We start from the raw sequence: 26,923 nt of genomic DNA on the forward strand, positions 1-26,923 counted from the left end.
GGCTATCCTAGGCAGATTGACACCAGACTTGCATTTTGTTGCCCATTGCTGAGAAAGTGTGGTTCCCTTGGCATAATGGTGGCCATCCCAAGCACAATAGTGGCCATGCCTGGCATGGCAGTGGCCAGGGTATGTTGCAGGCATTCTTGATATATTGTGAGCATCCATGGCATTATACTACCATCCTTGTCATAAAGGTCTTCATTGTAAGATTGTGACCCAAATTGACATTATTGTGGTCACTCCTAGTGTAATAATTCCCATAGAATGCCCTGAGCATCATTAGTATTACGATGCACATGTTTGGCATGGAGACGCCACACTGCATGTGTCCAGGGCCTGTAAATTAAATGCTACTAGTTGGATTGCAGCACTGCTTGTGCCACCCACTCAAGTAGCCCTTAAACATGTCTCAGGCCTGCCATTGCAGAGCCTGTAGGTACGGTTACACTGCCCTGGATGTGGGCATTCCCCTGCTCTAAGCCCTGTGTGCCTGAAGCATTTTCTCCAACACTTATCTAAGCTGAGTGATAGCTGGACTTTGTGCATTCCCTTCAGCCACACACCAAGGGAGTTTAGGTGTGACTGATGGACCATCAACATCCGGATGGCCATCCTAGACAGAATGGGGGGGAGGAGCTGCCACTTACACTTGAATAGGTAGTTTCCTGCTTCAACACAACAGGCTGAACAACGGGCTGCCTATCCCCCTGTAGTGAGTCTGGATCCAGGTCAGGAAGAAAGGGCCTGTGTGCACTTCAAAGATCTGTCTTTGAAGTTACCCCCACTTCAAAGGCACAACTGGGTATAAGTACTGACCCTCTGACCATACCATCCCAGTACACAGCTGGGCCTGTGAGGAACTCTGCGAGGAATAAATACTGTTGTGCTGCAAAAGGACTGCCACTCTGGAAGACCTGCTTTTCTTCCTTGCTGTCCTGCTGCCCTCTGCCCTGCTGAGGAAGGACTAGACCCATCTCACCAAAACTCAGAGTGACTCCAAGGGCTTGCTGGCTTGCCTCCTGTTCTGATGTCTCAGGGACAACAAAGACTTCTCTTCTCTTGTTTTATTTACAAAAATATAATCTATGTTCCTAACTCGTTCGGAGTCTTTTTGTGGTGTTTTCACTGTGTTGCTGTATGAAGTGTTGCACAAATACTTTACACATTTCCTCCTAAGTTAAGCCTGACTGTTCTGTGCCAAGCTACCAGAGGGTGAGCACATGCTCATTTATAGTGTGTATCTGTCTTACCCTGACTAGGACTGTGGTTCCTGCTTAGACTGGGCGCATACCTCTGCCAACCAGAAACCCAATTTCTAACGTGCAATGTGTTGGACAATAGTACGCAAGAGTACTTGATGACAATCACAGGCTGATATTTAAGAGCCAAACATAGGTATTTACTAGGACAAAATCTCTGGTATTTGGGGGCAATGCATATTTTTACAGGCAATGGCAAGATGAGTTGGGGGAAGTAAGTAACCAAAATGAAAACTTTAATTTGGGAGCAAAATGTGATTATTTACAGGAAATTGCAAGTTAAAGTAGGATGCACATATTGCTGATGTGATTTCCTTGATGCCAATGCACATCAGCTGGTATGGCAATTATTTCATGATTTATGTGGAAGCATGCCACTATCAATATTGGCAAAGCCTTTGATTATATTATTATCACTATTACTTTCTGGTACCAGAGTTGTAGATTGATGTCACTGAAGTGATATGTCTTTAATCTGTATCTACAAACGCTGTGACCTGAGATGTAGCTCTAATGTCTGAGTCTTTAATGTGTGTGAGGATTTAGGATTGGCTCTGCTGTCCACATCCCGTGTTGTGCGTGGAAGCTTTCATTTTCCCAACCTTCCCCTTCCATGTAGATTCGCTGTTGTAATAAATGACTATGGATCAACGTGGGAGGAGTAATATTGAACAATGAAAGGAAGTGAAAGGATGCTATATACAGCTTGAAGCATTATATCTAATAATTTTCACTAGCTACAAAAGCTGTAGCTTTTAAAACTACATTTTGGAGAAATTGTGCTTAAAAGAGTACTGTTTTTCCACTATGTTTTCAAGGTTTTCTTGTGGTGCAGTCTGATGAACCGATGTGAAAGGGCAGGCACACTATGCAAGTAGTGGAATACTTTGTGGGTGTCTCTTTGGTGCTGTATGTAAAATCTAGGGCTTTCAGGCCTTTTATTTTTATTTTTTAGAAATGTGTCCATATCATTTTCAAAATATTATTGGGTGGAGGACCCCTCAAATCTACGGGGGAAAGTGGACTCAATAGTTCCACATGCTCATTCCATTTCAGGACAGATGTTTACGTCTCACCAATTTTAAAGGTCACCAGCCACATCCGACCTTGAGATGGTGTCGGAATGTGACCACAAACACCCAGTGGAAGGACAGCTGAGTGGTGAACAGCTATTCAATGCCATAGTGAACAGCTACAGAGCACTGTGTGCGAGTTGGGCCTCACTTGGTGCTGCAGGAAGGTGACGATTACGGGACTAGATTACAGGCATACTAACGAACACAAAGAGGTAGCCGAATTAACTGCCATGTATGTTACATTGTGTCATCATGCTGGGCACAAGCATATTTTACCTCAGGTAGTCTGCATATGCTAATGGCAGAGGTGTTCTGCATGAGGTGCCCTTTTAGGGCCACCTCTTTCTGTGTTTCGTTCACGTTATTTGTTAAAAGGTTGCGTAGATGAGCTAAATTGTATTAAAACCTGCTCCGTTTACTGTGATCCGTTGAGTGTATGAGTGAATGCGTTTCATTATATAGCTTACATTAGAAACTGAATCGCAGCTAAAAAATCAAAACTTAAAATGTAGGGTACAGGAATGGTGCTTGTTGAAAATGCTGTAATGACAGCACTTAAACCATCTACCGGAATCCAAGTTCTTTGTCGTTACTAAAGTATAAAATGGGTCTCATCTCAGAACTGAAAGAGAAAGCAATATGGGAATGAGGCAGTGCTCAATCTGTAAAAGAATGAGTTCGGGGCTCCAACGTTTTGCTCAGAAGCCTGTGACCAGCACTACTGAATGTATGCGTGCTAAATACCAAAGCTGCGTAGTCTTTCCACCGCATACTTCTTTATTAAACTCCACTCTCTTGCTGTCACAATTTCTCACCCTTGTGGGTTCCTGCTTTCTCCCTTTGTCATGTTTTTTTCTATCTTTTCTTCCTTCGTTTTCTCCCTGTGGGTTTCTCCCTCTCTTGTTCTAAGTGAGATGACGAAAAAATGGTCCCGTCCCCAAAAATAAATAAGTGATGGTGAGCTCCAGTGGCATAGAGGAGTCATGGAGATCCAGCAAGTAAAACGTGCTAGAGAATATTGGAATACTAGTTGATTTCAATGGCGACCCTCATCATTTTGACCAGGTGCAGCACTGAAGCTGGGATTTCACCCCATCTAAACTTTTTCGAAGAGGTTGGCACCTGTGCTCCTACTTAGGGCACAGTTACTGCGGCTCTTGCTGAGATGCTCTACTTAAAAGTATCTTACAATTTAGCAGCTACTGCTCAATATGTAGGAACCCGGGACTGTAGGGATGTTGACTTGGAATTTCACCTAAGTGAGAATGTTACCTGAACGTGCAAATTTACTCAGTCATCTGCTTACATTCAGGTCAGACAATCTTTATTTGGTTAAAAGAAATCACAAAAGAGTAGACATAAAACACATTACTAATACAATCCCAAAAGGTAAAATCTGCTGTTTTATGATCATACCATGTCCCTTCAGAGTCACCAACATTATTAAAATTCAGAGTTAAGACACACAAATAAAACCACGTTTAAAAACTCACCCAAACCCTTTTTACAGAAAGTACTGCACACAAAGTGACTCAGTGCTTAAATATACAGAAGTAAACAAAACAATTCCAAAGCAGATACTTATACTTGTACATGTAAGGCCATTTCTATAATTTGGTAGTTAGTGCGAATGACATTGGAGTCAAAATGTATTTCATTTCTTGACTAATTTGCGCAGCCCCCCATATAATATAAACTATACGGCAGACTGCATCGGTTTTCAGCAGCTGGAGATACGCCAGCGCCGCCTTGCACTCTCTGATATTAAGTATCCTCAGTAAAGGTATTAAAATATTCTTTCTCTGATCCTTGTATGGATCATAAAAGTGAAACACATGCAACTGAGACTGGGGAGTTATTGAGTTACACGGGCAGAGTATCAGATCCCTGTTGAGATAGACACCTGAAGGGTACGATGTCAAACAGGCTAAAACCTGATGTCTCCGTACCTTGTATGGTTCTATTGCCACAGTAGTAATCAAATATATATTCCCCTCTGAGCTGAGCACCTGCTCCAAAGATCTGTCTCTAACTTATATGGCATTCAATCCTCAATGTATATATTCTCTATCAGTTCAAAGCTTGCAGAAGTCTGTTCTGTTGGGAATGGAAGATTTCACTTCTTAGCTTCTGCAAGAGTGGGAAGCTTGCGGCCATCCTGTACCAATTGTGAGGAAGCAAATTTGAACTTCTGCTGCCCGATTTGTATGTGTCCTGTAACGAGGAAAGTTTGCACTGCTGCTGTACTACCTGTATTTGTCCTCTGAAAGAGGGATGCGTGTACTATTTCTGGCACAGTGTACCTGTTCTATGAAGAAGAGCTGTTGCCACTGCATAAGGAAGGTGTTTCCACTGCTTATGAATTAAAAAAGGACATACAGAATAGAGTGCACTTGCACAGCATGGACCTTTCCACAATATTTGATGTGAGATGCCTCTAGTGCTGAGGAAGTTTATGTCCTCAAAAAGGCAATATTCGAGTACCAAAACGTGCCAACAGAAAAGAGAAGCAGGGTCCATTGTTGTACCCTCCATTTTCAATCTTGTGGCAGGGAGACATCAGTATAAAAAGGCTTAGCTAACCCACACAATTTTAATACAGGTCTGAAAGTTTAAGAAAGAAAGAACACACATGTTTATGTAAGAGACCTTAGCAAACTAGGGAACCCATAACTGGCTGACTACAAAATGTGATCAGTAGTCGCTTGGTTGTTTACAGTGCTGGATGTGGAACCCATTGATGAACCATTTCACACTAGGAAGGTGGGTTTTGTCATCCTGCACGAGTACAGGAATATCAGGTAATTCTATTAGAGGTTTAGATCTTTATTCTAGCTGTGTTGCCATTCTTGCATATTTATGTATGTTTACGGAGAACAGTTTTCACTCTGTGATTAGCATGTATTGTTCCTATCCTGTATAAGTGAGAGAATAGTGCTTTTCCTGTTACTGCCATTTGCCCTTTACTTATTCTCTTTGCTAGGTAAAGCTGTGCTGCTACTGTCCATGTTGGAACCTTTGTTGTGCTGTTAAACTCAGTATCAAACTTTCCACTAAACAAAAGACAAAACAGTTTGTATTTCCATTGCTTGTTTAATGCTTGTTTTAATGCATGACCTGAAGGTAAGAGTGAACCTTTGGAGGAGCCTAATGTCAATAATGTCTTGAACCCCAATATTGCAAAATCCTAATATTGACCTCAGATAGTTCAGATCCAGAATCTTTCTCATTGATCTAGGAAAAAGAGGTCATCCTCTCCCACAATCAGACAAACTTAGCAGCACACGACCACTTTATAAACTAACTGGGACCACTCACGAACTGATTTCTAGATCAAAATTAAGTTTTAATGGTTTGATAAAGAATTCCTAGTAAAACATTACAGAGGTATGTACCTTTTTAGTCATAAAGACTCAAAAACACAGAATCATAAATCAGAACAGAACCCTCTCAAAGCCCATCTAAGTTCTAAATGTCACCCTGATGAAGAGTGCTGACAATATTTCTCAAAGAAGTCTCAAAATACTCAGACAGAGTCTTGAAAGGAAAAGGAGAAGTCACCCCGATCTTGCAAATTGGGGTTAATTACACATTCTATGCCTATCCTCTTCGCTGCCAGGCCTTTTCCCCCTCCTGTGCCGAGCCTTTTTTTGGCTGTTTGGGGCAGTTCGCGCTTAGGCCCTCATAACTTTTTGTTCACATAAGCTACCCACGCCAAATTTGCGTCCTTTTTACCAACATCCTAGGGTTTCTAGAGGTACCCAGACTTTGTGGGTTCCCGTGAAGGAGACAAAAAAATTAGCCAAAATACAGTGAACATTTTTTTTTTTTTTTAAATGGGAAAAAACTGCTGCAGAAGGCAGCTCGTGTTTTTTTCCCTGAAAATGGCATCAACAAAGGGTTTGCAGTGGCAAGATCACCATCTTCCCAGCTTTCAGACACAAGCAGACTTGAACAGGAAAACCCAATTTTTCAATACAATTTTGACATTTTACTGGGACATACCGCATTTTTACAATTTTTTGTGCTTTCAGCCTCCTTTCAGTTATTGACCAAAATGGGTGAGAAACCAATGCTGGATCCCAGAAAGCTAAACATTTCTGAAAAGTAGACAACAACATGCAGCAAGGGGTCATTTGTGTACATCTTACAAGTGTTTCCTACAGAAAATTACAGCTGAAATAAAAAAATATTGAAATTGAGGTGAAAAAACAGCCATTTTTCTCCACGTTTTACTCTGTAACATTTTCCTGCGATGTCAGATTTTGAAAGCAATATACTGTTTCGTCAGCTGGACTCTTCTGGTTGCGGGGATATATAGGGCTTGTAGGTTCATCAAGAACTCTAGGTACCCAGAGCCAATGAATGAGCTGCACCTTGCAATGGGTTTTTATTCTAAACCGGGTATGCAGCAATTCATTTGCTGAAATATAAAAAGTGAAAAATAGGTATCAAGAAAACCTTTGTATTTCCAAAATGGCCACAAGATAAGGTGTTGAGAAGCAGTGGTTATTTGCACATCTCTAAATTCCGGGGTGCCCATACTAGCATGTGAATTACAGGGCATTTCTCAAATAGACGTCTTTTTTACACTCTGCCTTACATTTGGAAGGAAAAAATGTAGAGAAAGACAAGGGGCAATAACACTAGTTTTGCTATTCTGTGTTCCCCCAAGTCTCCTAATAAAAATTGTACCTCACTTGTGTGGGTAGACCTAGCGCCCACGAAAGGAAATGGCTCAAAACACAACGTGGACACATCACATTTTTTCACAGAAAACAGAGGTGTTTTTTGCAAAGTGCCTACCTGTGGATTTTGGCCTCTAGCTCAGCTGGCCCCAGTGGGAGCAGAAATGGCCTAAAATAAATTTCCCCCCAACCCCCTGCCGAGAGCGACCCTTGCCTACGGGGTCGCTGCCCTTGCGTGACATTGGCGCAGAAAAAAAATTGCCGGTGCCTAGTTGTTTCTGCCCCCCTTGGAGGCAGATTGACATAAAATCCACCGATCTGCCCCCAAGGGGGGCAGAAATGGTCTAAATACAATTTGCCCCCCAGGGGAGCAACTCTTCCCTAATGGGTCGCTCCCTATCTCTAAAAAAACAAACAAACAAAAAAAAAAGCGACAACAAAAAAATTTGCGCTGGCGCCTAGAGGTTTCTGCCCCCCCCCGGGGGCAGAACGGCCTAATAACAATAGGCCGATCTGTCCCTGGGGGGGCAGAAATGGCCTAAAATAAATTTGCCCCACCAACCCCCACGGGGAGCGACCCTTGCCTACGGGGTCGCTCCCCTTGCGTGACGTTGGCACAACAAAAAAGATCCCTGGTGCCTAGTGGTTTCTGCCCTCCTTGGGAGCAGACTGACCTAAAATTGGCCCGGCAGAAATGGCCTAAATACAATTTCCCCCTCCAGGGGAGGGACCCTTGCCTAAGGGGTCGCTCCCCATCTGTAAAACAACAACAACAACAAAAATCCCTGGTGCCTAATGGTTTCTGGCCGCCTTGGGGGCAGATCGGCCTAATTAAAATAGGCTGGTCTGCCCCCTATGGGGGCAGAAATGGCCTAAAATAAATTTGCACCCCCAGGGGATGACCCTTGCCTAAGGGGTCGCTCCCCTTGCGTGAAATTCCCAGAAAAAAAATCTCCCTGGTGTCTAGTGGTTTCTGTCCCCTTGGGGGCAGATTGGCCTATTAAGAATAGGGGAGCGGCCTTGCCTAAGGGGTCGCTCCCGACCTCTTAAAAAAAAAAAAATCTTTTTTATCCCTGGTGCCTAGAGGTTTCTGCCCCCCCGGGGGGGGCAGAAAAGGCCTTAAAAAAATGCCCCCCCCGAAGCAACCCTTGCCCAAGGGGTCGCTCCCTCAGCCAATTTCCTTTTTTAATAGAAATCCCTAGTGTCTAGTGGGCATTTCAAAAGCTGGATTGCTTTACAACGCGATGGGGGAGGCCTCTGCGATTGTCAGCGCGCGATCATGCACTGACGTCACAGGGGAAGGTGGGGCAGTCGGGGTGGAAGGGGAAGGGCTTCCCCTTCCATCCCTGCCTTGGGGAGCTGGGGGGGAACCCCAAAGAGGGAGCGATAGCGCTCCCTCTGGGCTCTGTGCGCAGGACGTAATGGTTACGTCCTGGACACATGAGCACTGTGCCTCAGGACATAACCATTACGTCCTGGGCACAGAAGAGGATATTGATTAACATAACTGCAAATTCAGCATAGTATGATCATAGTTAGTTGGCACTGGCCACTCAAAAACAATTTCGTAAATTTCAAAGGTCCTTAACACTAACCTGTTTCTTATGGTAAGAGAAATCTTCCTCTTACTTCCTCAGCAATTGCACCCTGGAGATGTTCAATCCAATATGAAACATTTATGAAAAAATAGCCCAAAGAATATGTTCTTTTGCACGCTTACATCAAAACCTTCAGTGGAAATCCTTCAAAATGATACTTTAGGTATATGATGGAAAGCTTAATTCACAATAAACGCTTTCTATTTTCTCAATTACTACAATCTATTGATGTCATTACCATGTTCTGCAGAAACCGTGAGGAGAGAAGACTTGTAGCAGGTTACTGATTGGGCAGGGGAATGAGCAGGAGCAAGATGAACAGAACTCCAGAAACTGCATCCAGTTAGATCATACAGTATCTCACATTGAAAATGTGGCGCAGCTACACTATTTTATTTTTCACACTCCTAAATAAAATAATCATCCCGTTTCTAATGCAAAATAATGAATTCATCAAATTATGTCATATGCATGGTTAAAATTACTAATTTGCACAAGTAATTTGTCACCCTAAATTTGCACATCTGCAGAAGTTTTAACAACCCCTCTTGCTGATTATATTTGAATAATCAGTAAAACCCCCATAAAATAACTTTAATAATCAGCCATTAGTTCATCAAAGCATCTTCTTCGGTAATTGTACATTTTGCTCCAGTTGTTTTAATTGTTGATACACGCGATCCTTATAGTCATCTAGTTCAAAATCCTTTGACCTATTTATTTTCCTAGAATTATTTTAGCCTCTAATTCTACCACTATACTTAATGATCATGCACTCTACTCAATTTAGAAGAAATTGAGTAATTACACAAATCATCACAATTATTAGAGTGTTAGAGTGTTAGAGTTGACTGAAGAGCACCATCACTAGTATTACCTAACCATTCACCATTTACTAAAGGCGTACTCTAATTTTCTTACCCAGGATCCTACACTTTCCCATTATCCTGGTTCTGACAATGTCTTAATTTCATGAGTCAAATTAGTTATGTTAGTAATAAAATAATCAATTGCTTCACTATAATCAGGAATATAGGTACAACATCTCCTTGCCTTATTGCAATACAAACTCTGCCTTCTTTTGCCAAGGTAGTATCTAAAGCATGATGTTTCTTCATAATCATTGTTCTAATTGCTACTGTTTTCACATTTACTAATTTAAAAGACCAAGCTGCATCTATTCCAAGTCTATTTACTATTTTAGACAATTGTTTAATTTTCCCATCAATCATGGCTCCACACATTGAAGGAATCATTGGTCCTAAAATACGTAAAAAGACTTGCCCAATACGTTTTCGTTTTCTTTTCATGCTATGTTATTCATCTGTTTCATCTTTACTATGCATTTTAGGAAAAACCTAAGCCAGATAACACAAAACCACCCAATGTCTTGGTATATTAATATGAACAGTCCTTCTACAAACAAATACATTTTTCTCATAAGAGGTTCCCCTTCAGACAACAGACCTCCAGTTGCTTCACACGATTGACCAAATATCCTGCAAATTCTTCTTTACCCTTTTCTCTAGGGTTTTATTTTACCATACACATCCCAACTTATTTTTCCTGTTCTAATTTCAACTGAGGATGTAAACCAGAGAGCATAAATTCTTCTTCCTCTTTCATTTCTTCCAAAGCAATCTTCTGCTCCTCTAAATTTCTCACTACTTTCACTCCTCTTTCATTGTATTCCCTAATAAAATCACGCTCCTTGTTACTCAATAAACATAAATCATTTTTACTCAAGTTAAGTAATATATCTATCATGTGCAATCACCCTCAAATATTCATCATAATCAATTCTTTTATCTTTCTCATCAATAAACAAATTCTCTAAAGACACATTAAAATCGGTCTGATAAGGAGAAAGGATCTTTTTGTGATTAAAAAAACACCACACACATGTTACAGGACATTTCTAATGCTGGTTGAACACACTATACACTTTCATCATTCACCTTATTCACTGCATCAATAACTATCATTCTCTTCCTGTGATCTGCATGGATCCACTGTGGCACACTTGCACACTTGACAGTGCTATTCATTGTCAGGATGATCTGGAAAGAATGTTTCCATGTTTTATTCAGGCATCCTTTGCGAACATGCATATGGATAACCACCCAGTCACCTGCATTCAGACTGTGGTAGGGTGTAATCTTCAGTGACACGTTCACCTGGTAAGAAAAAGATTTACACCATATATGCCAGACATTTGCAATAATTCAGAAAAATGTCATCAGTTATTGAAACTAATTCTGCTGACAATACAAAAACAAGACTCATTGCCCTGCTCATCAGTATCTAGTGAGGAGTCAACCATGTCTTTCTGTCTGGAGTACTGTCCATATTCATTAAGACAAGAAGAAGAGCATCCTGCCATTTCAAACCGGTTGAGGCACAGAACTTTGCCAGTGACATTGGTACATTCCACCCAACCTGAACTCTGTGGTTGATAACTGCAGTTAAATTGCTGCTTAATCTCAAAATGTGTGCAGATTATTTGCAATACTTCATGTTTAAGATGTGCAGTATGATCAGTCTCAATAGAAGTTGGGAGACCAATTCTCAAAATCAGTACCATCAACAACAATTTGGCAACTGTAAGGCTACCTGCTCTTCTTTAGGAAATACTTCCATACATTTGGAGAACAGGAAGGCTATTACCAAGGCATACTTTAGGCAGTTTCACCTTGGCATCTGAATAAAGATTTCCTGCAGTCTAGTGATTGGGCCTTCTGATTTCCCAATGTGATTCATAACTGTAACTGTTTTCTAATGCTGATTATTAAATGACATATCAGACAGCAACTACACACATCCTAAGTCACATGTTGAAATGCTGTATTCTCCCAGTATTTTCTGAAGATTCTACCCAGGCTATCTCTTCCTGCATGAGTCTGATTATGCAAATATTTACACACAGGCTGTAAAATTGAATTTGGCAAAACATACCTCTGTTCTGAGTTTACATACAAATCCTGATAATTCTTTTTATAGTCCATCTTTTCTTATTTTCTTTTCTCATTCTCAGGAGCATGCTCCTGCAAGTCTCTCAATTCACTTAGAGATGCCTGCATAGAATCAATAAAGAAACAAATCACTGTGTTTTAAATCTGTACATTATTACTGCAAAATCATCATTTTCATGCTGTTGAACAATTATCTTTTCTTCCAGTGCACAGTATTTGGCCATCTGAACTACATATTTATTTCCCAAAGTGACCATGTCTTTGCCAGCCTTATGGGCTAATCACTTAATCACAGTCATTTCCTTTAGGTTCTGTATTGCATTCAGCAAATCCAAAATATACATTCTGTTTTCGATTGGAGCTCCTGAAGATGTCATAAATCCCCTTTCTAACCATAGTTGCCCATAATAATAAACAATACCATAATCACACTGGCTATCTTCATAGATTGACACACTCACATTTCAAGCAGCAGGCACTGGTTAAAGCAATTCATTTTGCCACCTGCTCTCATCTCTGATGTTTGGTAAGGAGGATACTTCAAGCATCTCTGTGATACAGCATACTGCAGAATCAGCTCTTATCCTCCATATTGATCTCTTAAAAATTAACCATCAACAAAAAAGTAATATCTGCCAATTGCAATGGAACTTCCTTTATGTTTGGTCTTGGTTTTGTGCACAATTCTTTGCACTTTTTTAATTTCCCACGTTTTACAGAGTGCATGTGTCTGGTGTCCTTTCCATAAGTTCACAGTCACTTCACAGTTTAGCCCCCTCTCCCATGTCAATCAGCACCCCTGCAAGACATCTCCTCCACCAAACTTCTTACCCAGCAACAGCCAGACATCCAGTGCCACCTTTTCTTTGTCCTCCCTCCAGCAGAATCATAACGTTCATGGCTGCTGCCTTATCATCAGCACTCACCATGGCCCATCCTGCACTTTGGCCCCCACAGCTTCCGCCGGAAAGGCACCCGGGCCAAGCATGTGCAGTAACCTGCACTTGGTAGATCAGCTCAGCTTAGAGCTGCAGTGCCTAGAGCATCCCCAAGAACAGCCCCAGCCAAGGCTGCTCTCCATGCTGCCTACAAACACCCTCACATCAGAACCAGCTCTGGCTGCAATGTCCCCACTCCCTAGCGACTGCCTACTTTCCCAGTGCTCCCTGTTGCGCACTGCAAGTGCCACCTCGCCCACCACTGCCACTTCGTTTCCTCTCTCTCCCCTCGTGTGCTCACTCCTTTTACAGAATTCCTCTTCTCCTCACCTAGGACACTGGCACACCTTAAAAAGTGTATGGATTACCTTTTTTCACAGTACCGGCAGCTTTCATAAAAAGCAATTTAAGGTTCTATTAAGTATTCCAGTATTTCAGTATGCACCAGTTATATTGCACAACAACACTTTTTTTGCCCCTGATCACAGGATGTTGAGCCAACACCAAAACTCAAAACCAGTTCCCCAAGTTGGCAGTTCCTTCCGCTATGGCACATCTTTATTATAGTCATCTGCAACATGTACAAAAAACATTGACAAAAACAACAGATTTTGCATAGGCCAAACCTATAGGCTTTGCCAGTGCTTGTCTCATATGCTATCAACAAATCATCCATATGTCCTATATGTTGCACTGGGACTGAATTACATGATAATTCTAGACAATCTAAATATTTCTTCAGTATCTGTGAGAAAATTGAAGTACTCTCAGTATATCTTGTGGGATTCTACACTACATGAGAACGTTAGCCAAAAACGTAATTGCAAAAAGGAACAGTGAACCCTTGTGTAATAGGATTTAGAAGAACACTTGGCATAGATCAATGACTGTATTGCATTCTGCTTCTGATGGAATCTGAAACAATATCACTGCTGGATTTGGTACCACCAGACAACAAGCTACATTTATTTATTTTTCAGAGGTCCTGCATGATCCTCTATTCGCCATTTGGCTTTTTTATTCCCATCACTAAAGCACTGCAAGGACTGCCAAGCACTTCTCTTAAAATTCCTTGCTCAATCATCTTTTTGATTACTGGCTTCATTCTTTCCACTACCACTGCCTTTTTTGTAAGTCTGTAATGTCTGGTTCTAAAAAATATTGTTTCAGTTTTAATCATTATTTTCACTGGTTCTGCTTTTTCAATTAGCCTAGTTTCTTTGCCACAGTACTCCCGTAGCACTTCTATGACACTGTGTCTTAAATTCAGAGGTAAGTCATCTTTTGATTGCATGATATTTTATTCTTCAATGGTCATATTTTAACTGGAACATCTTCTGTAACCTGATTCACAATTTGTTTGTTAGTAATCCCTACAACTTGGATATCTCTTCTCGAGAGGGGTATTTTGGGACTTCCACAGAATTAACTGTAGAACTGGTAGCTCCTGTATCAATAAAAAATGAAACGAGGTGGCCATTGACTTCTCTTTCAATATAAGGTTCACTCTGATTTACCTCCAGGACTGCACAAAGCATGCAATCCTCCTCCTCCCCTCTCAGGCACCATCATTGTGAACTACTCCCTGCCATCTCATCATTAAAACTCATAGAATTTTGTTGGTATCCTGAACTATATGGCATTTTATTTCTCAAATTTGTTTGCATTATCAGAGCGGTTGAGCAGTTGGCATAGGCATTTGAAATGATTTCTGATTTTGCAAATTCTGCTCTGTATTTTGCATACTCAACATCACATTACCTCTCTTTTTGCTGAAGTTGTTCTTGATTTACCTGCATCCTATCAGGTTTCTGTCTGCATTCTCTTTTTCAGTGTCCAATCCTCCTACAACTATGACATGCGGTGTTCGTTTCCGACGTTTCAACATTTGCATCCATTCAATCACCTCTACCTTGCATTCCTTGATTCAGCCTATTCATTCCATTCTGTACAAAACTCATATTTGAACCCATTTGATTCTGCAATCCTTTTTCGAATTGTTTTGTCTGAGCAATCATCATTTTTAAACATTTATTTTTCCTTGTTTGAAAATAGTTACTACTATTTTTTGCCAACATCAAGATCTCATCAATGCTCTTCATCTGCCAACATAATTCACTTTGTTGAATATGATTACTAATTTCTTATCTCAATCCATTCACGAAAGCAGAAACAGAACCACCAGCTCCATCTTTTTCTGCATTTTTGACTCCATTACACTTTTAGAAACTTGCATTAACCTCTCATAATAGGATTGCACTGGTTCTGTGTGTTCTTGTGTCCTTCTCAAAATCTTCTCCCACTTTAGAACCTTTTCAGGTACTCACTTTTCCCAAGCACTCATGATTAGGACCATGTCTATCTGGTTCCTGTGTTGTCCATCCTGTAACAACCTTGCATTATAACCACAGATCTCCAGGAACTACAATCTCAATCAATGTATTTAAATCAGTCCTTAACATTGGAGAAATGTGTGTCAACTGATTCTTATACCACCTTGCTGGATCTTCTCTCAATCTTTGATTTATTTTTGTAAAAACATAAACATCTGCCCTTGTCAATGGCACATGCACTAAATGTCATCAATGTATTTCCCTTAACGGGAATTACACTACTGTGGTTGTCCCTCTCCTCCTTCTGAATCACTTGCGATATTCCTTGCCTTTACATTAGCCCCCTTAATTTTCCTTTATTTTATTTTTCTCAATATTTCTTCCAATCATTGCATTCATTCCAAATAATTGTTTTCTCAATTAGGTCCTAATATGAACTCTTAAAGTAATCAAACCCATCTCTTTATGTTTATCGGGAGATAAATTTATCTTATAGTTTTGTTTTACATTTTTTATTTTGCTAATGTCAACTTCTAGCTCATCAGTTGGGGTGGATGGAATGTTTCGCTCCACCCGTGGAATTGGTGAAATTTTATTCACTCCACGTTACTCTTTATTGTGGAGTTCTGGCCAAATTCTGTCAATTGCCACGCAGCAGACTTTTTCTCCCACCAGGATCAAGAAAATGCGAGTGAGGTTTGGCGTCCCCTAGTGTGATTTTCTAATCAAGTGGTTGTGGTCAGAGGGCTGCTGCTAGAGTATATTTGCTGCTGCTCGAGTGCCAACAAAATAAATTCAAATGGTAGCACACTGTTGGGCGGTACACAGTGCGTTTCGCACTGATTTTTCAGTGCTGCTCACGGTACTGGTGCTAAATTGCAGCAGAAGCAGCATATTTTCTGCCCATTGGCAGAATTTGGTGAATTATGCTGAGTTACAAAAAACACTGCAGAATTCTGCAGAGTGAAATTCAGCGAGTTCCGCCCACCCTTCATATCAGCCAATTCTTCTAATTTGTAATGAGCTTCTTTGGCAGGCCTAGGTGCTTCTTTTATCTGACATTTCATTTCATCAGCAACCTAACTCAATACACTGTTCAGATCCATATTCTGTGGCTCTAGTACCACTGTTGTCGCAGGAGAACCCTATGTGTGACCTCTGGTACTCTGCTTCTACTCGTGCTAGGCACTGCTGTTATGTCTGTCGCCTCTGTTAGGAAAACTCCATACAATTCCAGTGTCAATCCTGTATCTCCCCAATCATCCTCATCAGTAGACTGATTTGCCTCCATCACTCTATTTATTTACGGAGAATTTCTAGAATTCAGCGGTTCACTAACTTCACATCCTGTATCACACCTTCAGCCAGTTCTGGCATTTAAGCCAACATCACCCATTCTGGGCCTTTGAACCTATGAAGTGTTAAGGCACAAAATATAGGCTCCATAATGCAACATGCTGTTGATTAAAAAGTGACGTTTATGTGTTCAAGTGCATTTGACAGACTAGTGAAATACAGTTTTGTTTCTGACTTTCTGACTTATTTCTCGTCAAACAGACCAATGGGTGAGAGGACACAGATAACCTTTCAAATGCAAATAGGAATAACTCACTGCTTATGGGGTAATATTAACACTGTTTGTGGAAAAACAGCATGCTAAAAAGACATTGTTTCACAGAACAATGCAAAACACTATGAAAGGAAAAACAATGTGCTGGCACCCCTCCACCCGAGCACCTGCTGCGACCCTGCCTTCAAATAGTGCAACACTTGTTCCAGGTGGTGCCCCGAGATGGCTACCAGTGGTTACCTTTCTCCATTATTCTATCCCAATCTGGGGTTATAGCACTTAACACTGCTCTCCTAAGTTAAGTATATATTTCGCTGAGTTTGTGATTCTGTAGTAAATTGCCTTATCTCTTTCACACTTCCTTGCTACACACGAAGACAGAAATACACAGTCTAGATAAAAACAAGGGTTACTGTCATCAATAAAGGTACGTGAGTATCATTACAAACTTTAACAATGAGTCTAGCTCAATTTGGGCTAGATGGCAAGTACTGGATGTCACAGGACCATCCTGGGAGATCACCTAAAAATCAAGAATAAGCAGCAAATCAGGAGGCATCACACCTAGTTGCCAACAAGGCAGATCTTCACACTTCAGTTATCTTCCATGGATAATCTCCTTCACAGCACACTTCGCAATACTACTGACCTAGGTTCCCTGGCAAAGAAGCTGCTAAGGAAACTTTAAACCTGTTATGCTCCCCGAGCCTTCCTTGTTGTCTCCACCTAAACCTTGTGGCTGTTCATTTTAAATAATTACAAATCTGAGCTCAACATCTCAGCTTCGTAGTCACATACAGTGTACAGTGGCCAGACTGCTTGTGGCTCACACAGGGACAACTTAAGGCTCTAGGGGTCCCTGGGTCACACATACTTTCGGGCCCCCTTTTCAGACCAGGTTTAAATTTGTGATCCATTTTCAGGTCTTTCATGCCCCCTTTGGCCAGGTCACTGACAGTGCGCAGGCATGTCCAACTTCTAAACGTGTGTGTGCATCTAATATTTAGGGATAGTGACATGTTATTTTACTATTCTAACACAGCAGTAGCTCACTGCAAATGATTTCTCTGACACCTTCCAATTTCTCATATGTGAGGTTCCATGTTTTAAACTAAAATAACCTTTTTGATGGATGATGCCTTAAACATAAACACAACATTTCTCAACACAATGTCTGTAATAGCCTCTCACACATCACCCACATTAAAACATATTCACGAAAATCTGTATTTTTATCAGAGCTGTTTAAGAATTGTTCAAGTTAATTGAGGCAAGACTCTTTGCAGCACAGAACTGATTCTATCAGGAGGAGGGGGCAGGGAAGGGGTGCTGAATGGCTGGGGCCCTGGGCCCAGCCCACTTTAAGCATGCCTTAAAACACAGTAGTGACATCACACATATTCCAGTCTAAATACCTCTGTACAGAAAACAAGGGTCTATACACAGTCAAAATAATTTACCTCTCTGGCAAATCTAGCTCTCTCAACCCACCAGATCTGCCATCACTGTCCACTTCATCACCCTGAAAACATAAGATCATTCATGAACAATGCCACTATTCAGAGTCACAGCCCCTACTTCAAAATGCTAACGAGTGCAAACACGTCTCAACTTCCGAAGGCCTACCACTTCTCTCTACATTTCAGTTCTCCCGAAAGCCATATGAACTTCCCATCATTGAGAAAATGTACCTCCTCCTGACTGAATAAGGGATGGTGTACTTCACTGATTCAGATGAAATCTGATTATTCTACTACCGGGGGCTCCAACATTTTGAATAGTAAGAGCTACCCATGGTCCGTGGAAGTCACCCCAAGTTACTATTATTTTTTGAGTCTTAATACTGACCACATCAAAGAAGATTACATTAGAGCCCACCATATGCAATTATATCAGCAGCGTTCACTTCAGTGCATGAGGCACAACTTCCAGCATGAATTTTAAAAACGCCACTACATGGGTAATGCATACCAGCCATAGTGACAATGCCCCTGGCACAAAGTTATTAGTAATAAGTCTCTTCATCTCAAATACACACTTCAATTTTAGTATGCATACATTTATTCAGCTAAGCTAAAGCTTCTGACTTATTAGGCTGGATTGCACACAGGAGAGCTACTTACAGATGGCTAGAGATCTGCCCGTAGCTCATGAGCTACTCTTTGGAGAAGCCAGGTCTACTCACTCCTGTTAATCGTCCCGCATAGCTTACCCACAGAAACGGTCAGCACTGAAAGCTACACGTCAATACACTCAGTAGGAGATGCAAAAATGGCACAGAAACAAAAATGTAATTCCCAGGAAGAAAACTTAAACAGCAAAAATATGTTTTGTTTAAATATAGACTCCAAAATATTGACTAGCAAAATCTCTACATTACTTAACAGCATCCTACGAAAATGTTGACTTATTTAATTGCAAAAATCGAGCCACATTCAGTCAGTCCACAGATGTATTAGAAGTAAGTAATTTACTGTTTTAGCGCCATATGTGGTATAGTAGAGGGCAAGTGTTTGATGGGATGAGACTAACGTTTTTGTTTTTAGCTTTGTAGGGCGATAGCGTAAGGTCACAATATTGGTGCCTTTATATTGATTTTTTTGTTGTTGTTGCAAATATTGTTTTCAATATGTTTAAACATGCTGCCATCCCTCATTGAAATTGTGATGTAATAGTGCCCTAAAATCAGTTGAAGCTCTCTGGTAGACATGAAGAGGTCAGTTCTACTCCTGCGACAACTGTTAATACTACTACTTGCAGTAGTAGTACTACTACTATTACGGCTACTACTGCTACCACTACTTTCCCACTTCTACTTTTGACAGCCTTTGAAAAAAGTCTCTTGTAGGAAGGTCTTGCATTTCTTCGGGCCGGAGCCTTAGAGTTGTATATTCATTGTCAATGCTGCTGAGAAATCACATATAGGCGTCTTTCGGACACTTCCGAGAAAGTAGTATGTATTGTGTGCAATTCTCTGCTGAACCCCTTAAGTATTATATTTCCTTGAGTTGAGATTTTCACCAGAATTTGACATTTACGGTTACTGTTTGCCTTACTTGTGAATTATGACGATATGTTTCCAATGGGATTTTTCATTCTTCTCATTTTCTCAGGTGATTGTGGTCGCCCCCAAAAAATACAATTTGCAGAATTGAGCAATAAGCATGTTGGCACAGATACCTTTCCTGTCGGATCTTTCGTCACCTATCATTGCCAACCTGGCTATGTTAAAATCCCTGGAAAATCAGCCAGTCTGCGGTGTCTTCCAGATTCAAAGTGGTCAAAAGCTGAAGAACTCTGTCATCGTAAGTATTGGCTTAGCAGTGGTCCTTTCATGTAGAGTACAGGACTCAAAGAAAAGCATGCTGAACGTATGTGCATGCAGACAGTCGGAGTGTTGATCTTGGATGATAACCGTAAAATGGAGGTGAGAATCTTTTACTGTTGATCCACCAGATTATAGAGAGCTCAGGAGATTCTTGATAGGCTGATGGATCTGGAAAGCCAATAATGATGGGCTGAGGCAGCCATGTAATATGTAGCTTCTGACAATTCAGGACGAAGCTTTCAACCATTTTTCAAATATCTTCCATTCTTACCATTGCGTAATATGTTCACCTTTTATGTTCTACAGAGTAGGTGTACACTACCTGCCATTCCATAGAAAAACTTTCATTCACTATTACTCTCTTATATCCTTATCATTGTGCAATATCATCTCCTTTTATATGTACAGTACTCTGACTATTGATTGGTGTGGAACCCATTTTATAAAAAAAAAAAAAAAAATATATATATATATATATATATATATATACATATATATATATATATATATATATATATATATATATATATATATATATATATATATATATATATATATAAATAAATAGTTAAAATGTTATCAGCTCTGCTCCAAGCCCTTCTGGTAAAACATGGCCAGCTTTCCAGAAATCGTCCTTTGTGGTCAGCCTTTCATTCAGCGTCTGTAGAAAATCTTCAGGGCTCCACCATTCACTTACCTTTCACAAACAGGATGACCCAGAATGATAGTCTGCAATAACTGGTGCCCTTCCAATCCTAGGGCCGAACATGATCACACAACCAATATTTTCCAGAGAAAAGAGTAGCCAAGGGCAGGCCTGTCCACACCCGGAGCACACAGGAGACTGGGCTGGGATCCCCCTCTAGCATCTAGCACATTAATGGTCTCTCAGCCAAAGAGCCCTCTGCTGTCTTCCCCTGAACCAGGCCACTTCTTCTAGAAAATACTAATTAGCTCCTCATACAAACAGGAGGGGATAACTACAGGCAGCAGTAGGGGAATAGCACATCCCAGTTTCTTGCAGGGCCAAGGAGACATCCCTGCCATTATATGCACCTGAAGCTGGCCTAGCACTATATTGCACACTCACAACACAACAGAGAGGACTGGGCTGATTCTTGGGACTTCATTACCCAACATGTGTTGTGCCAGGAGGCGCAGATGCTCCTTTCTGCCTCCCGCCCATTGCTTATCAGCGCAAAACCTTGTGACTGCATGGGGAACAGCAGAGAGGACTGGGCAGATTCTAGGGACTTCATCCTCCCAACAGGCTGTGCACCAGGAGGTGCTGATACTCCTTCCTGCCTCCTGCTGGGTGCTGATCAGCGCAAAACCTTCCTGCTGTGCTGTGATTCTGGGACTTCATCCACCAAACAGGCTTTGCGCCAGGAGGCACCAATGCTTCTTCTCCCATCCTGCCAAGCGCATATGAGTGCAAAACCTTCCTGCTGCATGGGCCATGCTCAAGCCGTGCCCGGGAAAAGCTTGGGTCAAAGGTGGGCCCAACTACGCCCAGAGACCACCCCTCTAATGCCCGTCTGTGGAAGTCGTTATTGGTATCAAGTTTATGGTGGTCTAAACGTTCTGTCTTTTGAATTTATTTTGTTGCAAGTGGGACTTTTATTGTCATTTATTTGTGCTTCTGGCAGTGAAAGTGTTGCACATAGATCTGGTTGGTTCCTCTGTTACTTTGGGTGGAGGTTTTGTCTCAGTTGTCCACACGTTCTACTTAACTAATTTGTTAATGAAAAAGGGTTCCCCGATCAGTGCTAGACTAGCCAGAATGGTCAAAAGGAAATTGCTGGAGGGGGCCAAAGGCTTGAGAAGAGCCAAAACAATCACCTGGGAACAATTGTGTATTAGATACAATTGGCACATTGAAAGACAAATGCAATGTCATTATTAACTCCTCTACCCCAGGGGCTGCTAACTTATCCCCCTCTCCTCCATCCCTTCCCCCAAGTATTATCAAGAAGTGTATACCTCTAATGTTTGACAAAACATCAATTCAAACTGCAATAGCAAGTCAGCCCTGAAGTGTTAGGAAGTCAAAAGTTCAGGTTGCAGATGCAAGGGCTCCGAAACTGGAGCAGGCTAATTTGGGGACGGGGTGTGATAATGCGTCCCAACTTTGATAATATACTTACAAGGGGACTCGTTGTAGGCCAATGAACCTTTTGACCCTGATTGGGAACTCCTCAGGACGAGATATCTATTTAACAACTCAATTGATAGATCAATAACCTAATCAATAGTCACCATAACTAATAAATTAAACTAATCAATAACATGTAATAAGAACGAGACACATCATGACCTTTCAGCCATGAAAAACCACGCAAATCTAGTAAATTTTGGATATTTATTCCCTATTAGTTACAACCTACTAGCATATTCATTAGTCTCAATATCAATAAGCACATCAACAAAACTACAATATGGCAACTCGAATAAGACTTTATCAAAGCATAGATCATGAACACTAGTTCAAAGCACGACGTCAACATGAATCAACTTTAGCAGAGCATCATTAGTACATTATTCAACAAAGAGAAGATTCAGTCATTTGTCTATTTGAATCCGATATTAGTGAACTCCTTAATTAACCTCTAATTAGCATCAGCATGTTGGGCTTCATGTAAAACAATTTAGCAACTTGAATTTAGAAAACATCTAACTATGGCCTCTGTCAAAAGAGCAGTTGGTACATAGAAAGGAAAGGCAAACAGACAGTTACAATTTATCATCAGATAATTACCCATCCAAATAGGGCAGCATACAGTGTCAGTCTTCGTCCTCAGGGCATCAGTTGATTCGCCATCAGCCAGGATAAGCAGGTAAGTCTCAGCAGGGCATAGCAAGAAACTCTTCCCTCATAAGGATGAGAAGTGCATCTCAGGAAAAGGGTAAGGCAAGGATGGTTTAAAGTAAAAGACAAAGGTGGTCATTATGACCCTGGCGGTATTATGACCGCCAGGGCCAAAACGACGGGAGCACCGCCAATAGGCTAGCGGTGCCTCCCGGTGTATTTTGACCGCGGCGGTAATGCCGCGGTTGCACCGCCGGGGCCGGCGGTTTACCGCCACAAAGGCCCCGGCGGATGTAATCCGCCAGGGCAGCGCTGCTTGCAGCGCTGACCTGGGGATTACGACCGCCCTACCGCCAGCCTGTTTCTGGTGGTTTGCACCGCCAGGAAGAGGCTGGCGGTAAGGGGTGTCCTGGGGCCCCCTAACAGGGCCCCGGACAGCTTTTCACTGTCTGCAAAGCAAACGTTTTTAAATCCTCTAACTGATATATGTTGGAAATGGCCTTTCTGCAGGGTTATCCCCAGACTTTTTGCCTTCCTCCTTCTCTTTTACTGACCTAATTTTTGCTGGTTTTTAGACTCTGCGCACTTTACCACTGCTAACCAGTGCTAAAGTGCATATGCTCTCTCCCTTTAAACATGGTAACCTTGGATCATACCTGATTGGACTATTAATTTACCTATAAGTCCCTAGTAATGTGCACTATAGGTGCCTATGATCTGTAGATTAAATGCTACTAGTGGGCCTGCAGCACTGGTTGTGCCACCCACTTAAGTAGCCCCTTTACCTTATCTCAGGCCTACCATTGCAAGGCCTGTGTATGCAGTTTCACTGTCACCTCGACTTGGCATGTAAAAGTACTTGCCAAGCCTAAACCTCCCCTTTCTCCACACATAAGTCCCCTCTAATGTGTGCCCTAGGTAGCCCCTAGAGCAGGGTGCTGTATGGGTGAAAAGTAGGACATGTACCGGTGTAGTTTACATGTCCTGGTAGTGTAAAACTCCTAAATTCGTTTTTACACTACTGTGAGGCCTGCTCCCTTCATAGGCTAACATTGGGGCTGCCCTCATACAGTATTGAAATGGTAGCTGCTGATCTGAAAGGAGTAGGCAGGTCATATTTAGTATGGCCAGAATGGTAATACCACATCCTGCTGACTGGTGAAGTTGGATTTAATATTGCTATTCTAGAAAGGCCACTTTTAGAAAGTGAGCCTTTCTTTGCACTTAAATCTTTCTGTGCCTTACAATCCACGTCTGGCTGGGCTTAGTTGACAGCTCCTTGTGCATTCACTCAGACACACCCCAAACACAGGGTACTCAGCCTCACTTGCATACATCTGCATTTTGAATGGGTCTTCCTGGGCTGGGAGGGTGGAGGGCCTGCTTTCACACAAAGGACTGGCACACCCCCTACTGGGACCCTGGCAGACAGGATTGAACTGAAAGGGGACCTGGTGCACTTCTTAGCCACTCTTTGAAGTCTCCCCCACTTCAAAGGGACATTTGGGTATAAAACAGGGCCTCTGCCCTACCTCATCAGACACTTGCTGGAGAAGAAACCTGAACCAGAAACTACATCCTACCAAGAAGAACTGCCTGGCTGCTCAAAGGACTCACCTGTCTGCTTTCTCCAAAGGACTGCTGCCTTGCTGTTGGCCTGCTGCCTTGATGAACACTTGTCTGGTTGTAAAATTGCTCTCCAAGGGCTTGGATAGAGCTTGCCGACCAAAGAGACTTCTCTTTTTCATTTGGACGCTTCGTGTGCCGAAATTTTCAACGCACAGCTTGTTCCACGGCGAGAAAAACGCCGCACACCGACGCTGATCGACGCGACGCCTTCGGGCGACCGGAACTTCAACGCACGGCCTCGCAAGGACAACGCCGCCCGACTTCCAGAGGGAAAATCGTTGCGACGCCTGCCGTGAGAGTGAAACTTCGACACAGCCCCGCGGAACGACGCGCAGCCGGAAAACAAGTAGGAGAATCCACGCAGAGACCCGGGACATCTGGTAATCCCCACGACCCACAGAAAGAGACTCACCGCACGCTGGAAAACAACGAACGACTTCCCCGCGTGAAAAATAATGACACAAGTCCGTGTGTGCTGGGGAGAAATCAACGCACACACTATTTTTCCACGTATCTCTTCTTCTGCGGCCCTTTGCGGAGATTTTCCACTCCAAACCAGGTACTTTGTGCTTGAAAGAGACTTTGTTTGCTTTTTAAAGACTTAAGACACTTTATATCACTTTTCAGTGATATCTTTACAAATTCATATTGCATCTTTGATCGTTTTGACCTGCAAATACCCAGATAAATATTATATATTTTTCTAAACACTGTGTGGTGTATTTTTGTGGTGCTATATTATGGTATTGTATGATTTATTGCACAAATGCTTTACACATTGCCTTCTAAGTTAAGCCTGACTGCTCGTGCCAAGCTACCAGAGGGTGGGCACAAGCTAATTTTGGATTGTGTGTGACTTACCCTGACTAGAGTGAGGGTTCTTGCTTGGACAGAGGGTAACCTGACTGCCAACCAAAAAACCCATTTCTAACAATAAATCTTTGGAAAAACTATCCCCAAATAACATGTCCCATACCATCCCTTTGGAAGACGGTTAATAAGCATTAAGTCCAAATATATATTAGATCCCAGGGATCGCTGGATCCTGTCCATTCAACATGAACGTCCATTTACTCTGAAACAAAAACACATGCTTACATTCACTCGTTCCCACAAACACATTGTCATAATATGACTTAGGTCTTGTTATGCAAAGCTTTCCTACGTGTAGTGCATCTAAAGATAATTTCCCTTGCTCCCTATTTGCACTATGGCTCTCATTATTTACAAAAGCTCGCTGCTGCAATCCTTTCTCCAACTTCCCTTTCAATGCCCTTCTATCTTCCGTGTGATCTAGAAAGCTTTTATCTACAGGTGTAAGCAAACATGTCAGATTATTGTGGTGTGCATAAGATGTACTAATTGCTAATGTCGCCTCAAAGAACCCTTTAACTAACTTTATGTTATAGTATTTCGCTACACTATTTAGATCCTCTACGATAGGCACATAAGAAAACACAAGATCATTATTAGAATAAAAGTACTGGATCTCTTCTTGATTATAGAATCGGGTTAGTAACAAACTACAGCTTATCCCATAAGTTAAAGGCAAACTATGGTAGGTAACTCCCTCTTGTACTGAAACAGGAATTTGTGTACACATATAACAATCTTTCGCATCCATAGTGTCAACATACTCACTCAACAAGCGATAGAAAACATTAGTAGATAGTTCCCCTTTTACGTTAGTTCCCTCATGCAAATATTTTATATCCTGCTCAAACCTCTCCCAAGGTGTTAGTGTAGCGGTCTCAGGAATTGTAGCATTGTTAGTTTCACTCTTATCCACCAAAGGCATTCCCACAATTAGAACTATAATGAATATCACACCCACAACGCCCAAAGCGACACCCAAACATTTAAAACGCCTACTTCCCCTATTATCATCTTTAGTGCTAGGCATGATCTGTAAAGAATCAGAAAGTAAAGTGCTATAAGTGCCAACAACAACCAACTTAGGATGGTTAACGCTTTTTCTTCTTCTTCTTTTTTTTTTCCTAGCAAGTCAAAGCAAGCGAAAGTCTTTCTGCAGCAATTATTTACAGCTTCCACATTCACTCCCAGGATCCTTGTCAATTCCGGTTAGCAGCTTGTCAAAATAAGTTTTCAAACGTCAATTCAGGATAACAGTGTCGCACCCGGTAATTTATCAGTCTCTTTTCTGAGGTTTCTTTACTCAGTTTTTCACATTGGCACAGTCTCTTTTCCCAGACCAGACTCAGGTACCATAATATTGACCTGGGACTTCTCGTCAAAACAGAATGCCAAGAACTCTTGCTGCCACTCAGCTGAGGTCGCGTAAGCCCATTCAGGACCTGCGTACCTTCTGTTTGCTACTCTCTTTCTTTTCAACTTGCGATCACCCTGCAACTCTCCTTCACTCAGATCTTTCTTCCTTGTTGTATCAACTTCTTCCTCTATTGTATCATTGACAACCACCTTTTCTTTTGTCACTTGCGATTCTTGCCACTTATCTCCTTTCAGAGTCTCTCTGGTCTTTGATCTTCCTTGTGGCAGCTTGTTGCCCTCCTCTGACTCTATTGTGTTTTCTCTGATGGAACTGCAATTTGCCCAGAAGGAGTCTGAACACTCTGACTCTCTTCCGCCTCAACTCCTTCGCCTTCTGGGTCTGTCAGGGGCTCTACTTCAATACCACATCCGTCTGCTTCTGGGAGAACCTCTCTCTGGGTCGGTCCTCCTGGCGCTTCAGTTGAGATAGG

The 26,923-nt window shown here is 41.8% G+C and overlaps 1 protein-coding gene across 1 annotated transcript in view; it reads left to right on the top strand.

Annotated features, from left to right (window-relative positions):
- LOC138301974 (membrane cofactor protein-like) overlaps positions 1-26,923 on the top strand; it is a 441,285-nt gene that overhangs the window by 19,738 nt on the left and 394,624 nt on the right. The window contains exon 3 of the mRNA XM_069242412.1: positions 19,551-19,742. Coding sequence (XP_069098513.1) covers positions 19,551-19,742 — 192 coding nt within the window. The remainder of the gene's footprint in view (positions 1-19,550; positions 19,743-26,923) is intronic.

Source organism: Pleurodeles waltl, chromosome 6, assembly GCF_031143425.1.
Source record: "Pleurodeles waltl isolate 20211129_DDA chromosome 6, aPleWal1.hap1.20221129, whole genome shotgun sequence".
Lineage (NCBI taxonomy): Eukaryota > Metazoa > Chordata > Amphibia > Caudata > Salamandridae > Pleurodeles > Pleurodeles waltl.